Source organism: Solanum verrucosum, unplaced genomic scaffold (genome assembly GCF_900185275.1).
Source record: "Solanum verrucosum unplaced genomic scaffold, falcon-dt-bn FXZP01000199.1, whole genome shotgun sequence".
Lineage (NCBI taxonomy): Eukaryota > Viridiplantae > Streptophyta > Magnoliopsida > Solanales > Solanaceae > Solanum > Solanum verrucosum.
This window is the reverse complement of record NW_026020049.1, coordinates 474,927-481,440: the sequence shown is the minus strand read 5'-3', so window position 1 is coordinate 481,440 and position 6,514 is coordinate 474,927. Positions and strand designations below refer to the sequence as shown.

The 6,514-nt window shown below is 32.4% G+C and overlaps 2 protein-coding genes across 2 annotated transcripts; both read left to right on the top strand.

Annotated features, from left to right (window-relative positions):
• Nucleotides 1–721: 721 nt before the first annotated feature.
• LOC125823106 (xyloglucan endotransglucosylase/hydrolase protein 22-like) lies at nt 722–1,431 on the top strand. Its single transcript, XM_049502528.1, has 3 exons — nt 722–734; nt 856–949; nt 1,047–1,431. Exons 1-3 carry the CDS (start codon nt 722–724, stop codon nt 1,429–1,431), a joined length of 492 nt encoding a protein of 163 aa, XP_049358485.1.
• A 2,517-nt stretch (nt 1,432–3,948) lies between these two features.
• LOC125823046 (probable xyloglucan endotransglucosylase/hydrolase protein 23) lies at nt 3,949–5,214 on the top strand. The gene is made up of 3 exons (XM_049502458.1): nt 3,949–4,248; nt 4,346–4,539; nt 4,637–5,214. The coding sequence occupies exons 1-3, from the start codon at nt 3,979–3,981 to the stop codon at nt 5,031–5,033; spliced, it is 861 nt and encodes a 286-aa protein (XP_049358415.1). The 5' UTR covers nt 3,949–3,978; the 3' UTR covers nt 5,034–5,214.
• Nucleotides 5,215–6,514: the final 1,300 nt, after the last annotated feature.

Sequence of the window (6,514 nt, the reverse complement as noted above, 5' to 3'; positions counted from 1 at the left end):
AGTACAATGCTAAACTTATCTATTTTCTTAAGGGGCATGAAACCTAAAATGATAACAATTAAATAGAAATGGGGAGTATAAATTCTTAATATATTGAAGTGTTATTAACTATATAAAAACTAAAATCACTCAACTAATAATTATAACATAAATGCAGAAAGATTATTAAATTTTTTTTTCTAACCATAAAATTACTCAACTTTCACTTAATTTTTTAAAATATTACACTCACCTTCTTTCCTTTGATTTTTTTGCCATGAAACTTTTTTAGATGATAATAAAAATTCTTCGCTGTTCCAAAATATCCTCTTGAAATTTATTTTTTGGAGTCATATTTTTATGGTTTTCATAAACTATTCAAGTCTTTTTAAAATTAAACACTATTTAAATGGAATATTTTTTTCAGTTTTGTATTTAGTTTCAAATTAAAAAAAAAAACACTTCTGATCTTTTGCCATCTGTGTCCAGCTAAGTAGGTGCTCTTGGTCACAAGGCCAGAAAATCAACATTTTTTATTGATCACACTATAAAGATGACGTGTATATGGTTAATACTATTCTATATATATATATATATATATATATAACTCTTAATATGGTGGAAGCTTGGACTAGTTCTAAGTCAATTCCTGTTAAGCATATTTCAATAAAATATATATCTGGATAACATATATAAAGTGCAGCCAGCAGGGGAACTTTTATTTTCTTCTTGTTGTTTGAACATGGAGAATCATGGTTAATAAAATATTTTGAATGAACTAAATGCATGCAAATGCACTTTGGAAAGTGTACAGGATATAAAAAATGAAAAGGCCAATCGAAAATGGTGAAGAACTAATCCAATAGTAATGAAAAGGCAAAGGAAACAGAGAACAACAATTTCATCTCTGGTTTGATCCTACTGCTGATTTTCACACCTATTCCATCACTTGGAATCCACAACGCATCATGTAAGTACTTAAAGATTCGAACTTTCTTCAAGTCTAAGACATTCTTTTGGGATAAATCTTGATTTGGGGTTCTCTTTTTTTTATTTTTATTGAACAGATTCTATGTGGATGGAACACCGATTAGAGAATACAAGAACAGTGAATCGATGGGAGTTTCATATCCGAAGAACCAAGCAATGAGGATATACTCAAGTCTTTGGAATGCAGATGATTGGGCTACAAGAGGAGGACTTGTCAAGACTGATTGGAGCCAAGCACCCTTTAGTGCTTCTTACAGAAACTTCAATGCCAATGCTTGTATTTCCAATTCTTCATCTTCTTGCAATTCCAATACTACAACTTCAACTAGCAATTCATGGTTGAATGAAGAGTTAGATAACACAAGTCAAGAGAGGCTCAAATGGGTGCAGAAGAATTATATGGTTTATAATTACTGCACTGATTCTAAACGATTTCCAGCAGATTGTGTTCAGAACAGCTAAGCATTTACAGTGAAAAATAGTGTATTCTTTTATTTATTGTACTGATTCTTTTATTGTCCTGCATCAACCAGAAGATGCATTAATATTGAGGATTAGAAACATCTTATTATTGTATTGACAATGAAATAGATATATTCTTTTATAGCTTAGTGTTTTGGATATGAAAAATTATGCTACTACAGCTCTTTTGCAAAGTACAAAAGAGGTGAATTGGCATCATTTTTAAAAGGCGGAATGACCTGAGAGAACCCTGCAGTTGACTTCGCTTGTCAATTGGATCCTTCTACTCACCATTTTGTCAAATGAACACTTAAACTCGAGAAAACTCTACATTTTAAACCCCTCTCACCTGATGTGGCATCAAAATGCCTTAGGTGGACAAAGTGTGTGATTGCACGTTTATTAAGCGCGTGGACAGACAATCTTTAGTTAAATTATAACTAAGATCAAAGAAAACTTTAAAAAAAGCAGAGGAGAAAAAGCTGAAAAAAATCAAAAGGGAAAACATAAACAACCTTTTGTCTTCCCTTGAAGAAAGGCGTCTATGGCCTCAATATCTGTCATTCCCACCATTATCTCTATCAGTATTTTTTTTCTCAATTTCTCCTATTTTTTCATCTATCCTCAGTAACAATAGAACACATGTCGCTAAAAATTTGTAAGGACACTAACGACACCCAAAATCCCTCTTCATCGCCTATTTAACTATCTTTGTTAATTACATTTTCTTCATGAAATCAGAAATACACATGTAAAAATACATTTTTTAAGAGGAACACAGGGATAAGAATTTATTTAGATTCCTCCAATTTGATCCACTAGCGTAATTACTTGATATTTTTTCTGAAGTTTTAGTTTAAACTCTACTCCATTTTATTTGAAATTAAAGAAACGGGAGACAAAAATACATATTTTTCTTGGTCGAGAAAGTCTATGGTTGTGGAGAAGGTGAGAGAGGTGGATGGGGGGGGGGGGGGGGGGAGAGAAGAAAATGGGATGGGAGAGACGAAGAACAGAAGGGGCGGTGGGGTGGATAGGGTTTTTTCCCCTTCTATTTTTTGTTTTTTTAAATATATATATTCATAATTTCTTATGTGTCATTATAAAATGACGTGGAATTCCTAGTGTAGGCAATTGTATCACACACACACTGAACAAATGAGAAAAGGTTTTAAAAAGTAGCGTTCCGCTGAGTTTAAATGTTCAGTTGGCAAGTGATGAGTAGCTAGAAGGGTTCAACGGACAAATAGAGTCAACTACAGGGGTACCTCAGGTCATTTCTCCTTTTTAAAATTCCTATCTAAATTGATGAGAAGGCGGGAGAAAAGTCAAAATATTTATACTTAATTATGTAATAATAGTTGTGTAATCAAATAACCCATTTGTAATTACCCGATAATTGATTATGACAAATAAACAAGTCGTTATAATTACTAAATTATATATTCCTTCCGTCTCATTTTACGTGAGATAGTTTGACTCGACACACAGTTTAAGAAAGAAAGGAAGACTTTTAAAACTTGTGGTTCAAAATGAATGATATAAATTTGTGTAACGGTAAATTATTTCATTAAGGGCAAAAAATACATTTTATAGTTAAATTGATAATACTTAATATATAAATGTGTCATTCTTTTTAAGACTGACTATAAAAAAGAAAGTAAATGACATAAATTAGAACGGATGGAGTAATTATATAAACATCGAATGAATAAAATGCACTTTGGAAAGTGTACATGATAAACAATGAAAATCCCAATCGAAAATGGTAAGAAACTGACCCAATCTAATTTCCTCCGTCACAAAATATTGTATCATTTATATGCCTTAATCAACAAATATCATATATTTAGTATAATATCAAATAATTCACTCTTAATTTTAAATAGAGATATGACACAAGTATTCTTAGATTATGACCGAAATTTCGGAGAGACACATAAATTTAACTAGAGTCCTATCACTCCGAATTCTTTTTTTTTGTATTTTTGTGCACCTTTTATGTTGACGTGACACCTTCAACCACCCAAGTTGACTGTGTTTGTACACATGCGTCTGCCATGCTTGTAAATGTTTCCTAAATTTTTATTTTTTTTCAAAATATTTTTATTTTCTTTATCATATTTTAAATTAAGTTAATACATATTTTCTTACCTTGTATCTAAACTTTTTTTTAACTTCATTCATTGTTTTTTTTTTCTTTTATTTACTCTTTTTATTTTCTTTGTCTTTCCTTTTGATTTGATTTCAAACATCTTGTATTTAAGATAAGTTAATTTCGTAGGGATAGCAAAATAAGTGAAGAATTCAAATTAAACATTAAAAAAATTAAAACGTTCAAATTAAAGGATACATTTTTTTAAAAAAAATAAGTATAATTTTTTTTTTTCTGCTTTCTGTTTTACTTTGAACCTTCCTCCTTATTTCCTCAAGCCTACCCCCACACGCTTGGGCTACTAAAGTGGGGTGGTATAAACCCTTATAAAACCCCATCTACCTATCCAATTCTAATTCATCCAACAAACTTTGAAATCTTAAGAATTAAACATGGCTTCTTCTTCTAAGTTAGTACTTGTAATGTGTTTTATGGTTAGTGCTTTTGGCATTGCAATTGGAAACACGTTAGATCAAGAATTTGAGATAACATGGGGTGATGGCAGAGCAAAGATACTCAACAATGGGGACCTCCTAACTCTCTCACTTGACAAAATCTCTGGCTCTGGTTTTCAATCCAAGAATGAATATCTCTTTGGTAAAATTGACATGCAGCTCAAACTTGTCTCCGGAAATTCTGCTGGCACTGTCACTGCTTATTATGTAATTCCCTTAATTTCATTTCTTATATGATTTTTGAGCTACGTTTTATTGAATTGCATTGAAATTGAACCTTTTTGTTTTTTGAAATTTATTGCAGTTGTCATCACAAGGACCAACACATGATGAGATAGATTTTGAATTCTTGGGAAATTTAAGTGGTGATCCTTATACTCTTCACACTAATGTATTTAGCCAAGGCAAAGGAAACAGAGAACAACAATTTCATCTCTGGTTTGATCCTACTGCTGATTTTCACACCTATTCCATCACTTGGAATCCACAACGCATCATGTAAGTACTTAAAGATTCGAACTTTCTTCAAGTCTAAGACATTCTTTTGGGATAAATCTTGATTTGGGGTTCTCTTTTTTTTATTTTTATTGAACAGATTCTATGTGGATGGAACACCGATTAGAGAATACAAGAACAGTGAATCGATGGGAGTTTCATATCCGAAGAACCAAGCAATGAGGATATACTCAAGTCTTTGGAATGCAGATGATTGGGCTACAAGAGGAGGACTTGTCAAGACTGATTGGAGCCAAGCACCCTTTAATGCTTCTTACAGAAACTTCAATGCCAATGCTTGTATTCCCAATTCTTCATCTTCTTGCAATTCCAATACTACAACTTCAACAAGCAATTCATGGTTGAATGAAGAGTTAGATAACACAAGTCAAGAGAGGCTCAAATGGGTGCAGAAAAATTACATGGTTTATAATTACTGCACTGATTCTAAGCGATTTCCACAAGGATTTCCAGCAGATTGTCTTCAGAATAACTGAACATTTATAGTGAAAAAATAGTGTACTCTCTTATATATTTTTGATCTTTAGAACTATTGTAATGATTCTTTTATTGTTTTGTACCCATCAGTAGAAGATGCAATAATTATTGAGGATTAGACACATCTTAGTTTTGTACTAAGTTTATATAAACAATGAAATAGATATTTTCTTTTATACTTCGTGTTTTGGATATGTTTTTTTTTCTTTTTAATCAAATTTGACCCAGTGGGCCAATTTTATTGATAAATATGTCGGAAGAATTTTCACATATAGCCACTAAAAATAGCCTAATTACTCTTCATAACTATAGTTTGATAATTACAATTTGTATCTACATGTTATATGAGGAGAGAGGCGAGCGAGAGAGGGCAAAGAGTGGGAAAGAGGTAAATTGTGTATATATATCGGTTAGATAATTGTATATTATACATATGTATTTGTATATATGGAAAGTGAGATTGGGAGAGGGGGGAGAGAGGCAAGCGAGATTGGGAGAGGGAGGAGAGAGGCGAGCAAGATTGGGAGAGGGAGGAGAGAGGCGAGCGAAATTCGGGTAAGAAATTCACACCTGACTGTGATAGCCCTCTCGATACCTTATTGGTGCTTTGTAACTAGTGACCGGTTTTCCGCCGCGTCAGCCTTTTCCCAGTGCGCGAAGCCCCAACGAAGAAGGTGTTAGTGCTTTATCATTGGATCAATAATGCTAATGAGAGGGAGGAGAGAGCGAGCGAGAGAGGGCAGAGAGTGGGAGAGGTGAATTGTATTAGTATATCAGTTAGATAATTGTATATTATACATATGTATTTGTATATTCTGGCGAATTATACATATACAAACGTGGAGAATTATACAAACTCGAAGTCAGCCCACGTAATTAATGTATAATGTTAGTTGTGAGTGATAATTATAACAAATTATAGCTATAATGAGTAATTAAATAATATAATTTTGCTTAACCACATAATTTTTCCTATATGGAAACAATAAAGTTGAAAAGGAGGTCCAAAAATGAATAGCCCAAAGCTTAAAAAATAGGGAAACTTTCGCATATAGCTATCATAATTAAATTAATTACTCTCATTAGCTAAACATAATTACTAATAGTAGCTATATTTAAGTTGCTACAGCGGTGATCGGCTGTGCAATTCTATTTTCTTCAAAGTTTTATACAAAATTGAATTCAAATTTTTGAAAGCTATGGCGGTGATCTCGGCTAGGAAAAGGTATAAAATTCCTTAATTCACGGAATATTAGCTCGTTAGACTTTCTTTCCAGTTATATCTTCTTCGTACAACCCAATTGATTTCATCCTCGTACATCCAATCGAATCTCGGCGGCAACTCAATTTTCTCAGCTAGAAACGTATATTGGATTTGCATTGACTCGTGTTTTTGATTTGCATTTATGTAGATGAAGAACTTGAAAAAACAGAGCAATTGAACTGATTTGTATATGTAATTGTATAAATTCTCCATTAA

Excerpts from the sequence above, each read along its gene's own strand:
- LOC125823106 (XM_049502528.1), top strand. Across the intron at positions 950-1,046 it reads TGGAATCCACAACGCATCAT|ATTCTATGTGGATGGAACAC; the intron begins GTAAGTACTTAA and ends TTTATTGAACAG.
- LOC125823046 (XM_049502458.1), top strand. The coding sequence starts at position 3,979 with ATGGCTTCTTCTTCTAAGTTAGTACTTGTAATGTGTTTTATGGTTAGT. Across the intron at positions 4,249-4,345 it reads GCACTGTCACTGCTTATTAT|TTGTCATCACAAGGACCAAC; the intron begins GTAATTCCCTTA and ends AATTTATTGCAG. Across the intron at positions 4,540-4,636 it reads TGGAATCCACAACGCATCAT|ATTCTATGTGGATGGAACAC; the intron begins GTAAGTACTTAA and ends TTTATTGAACAG.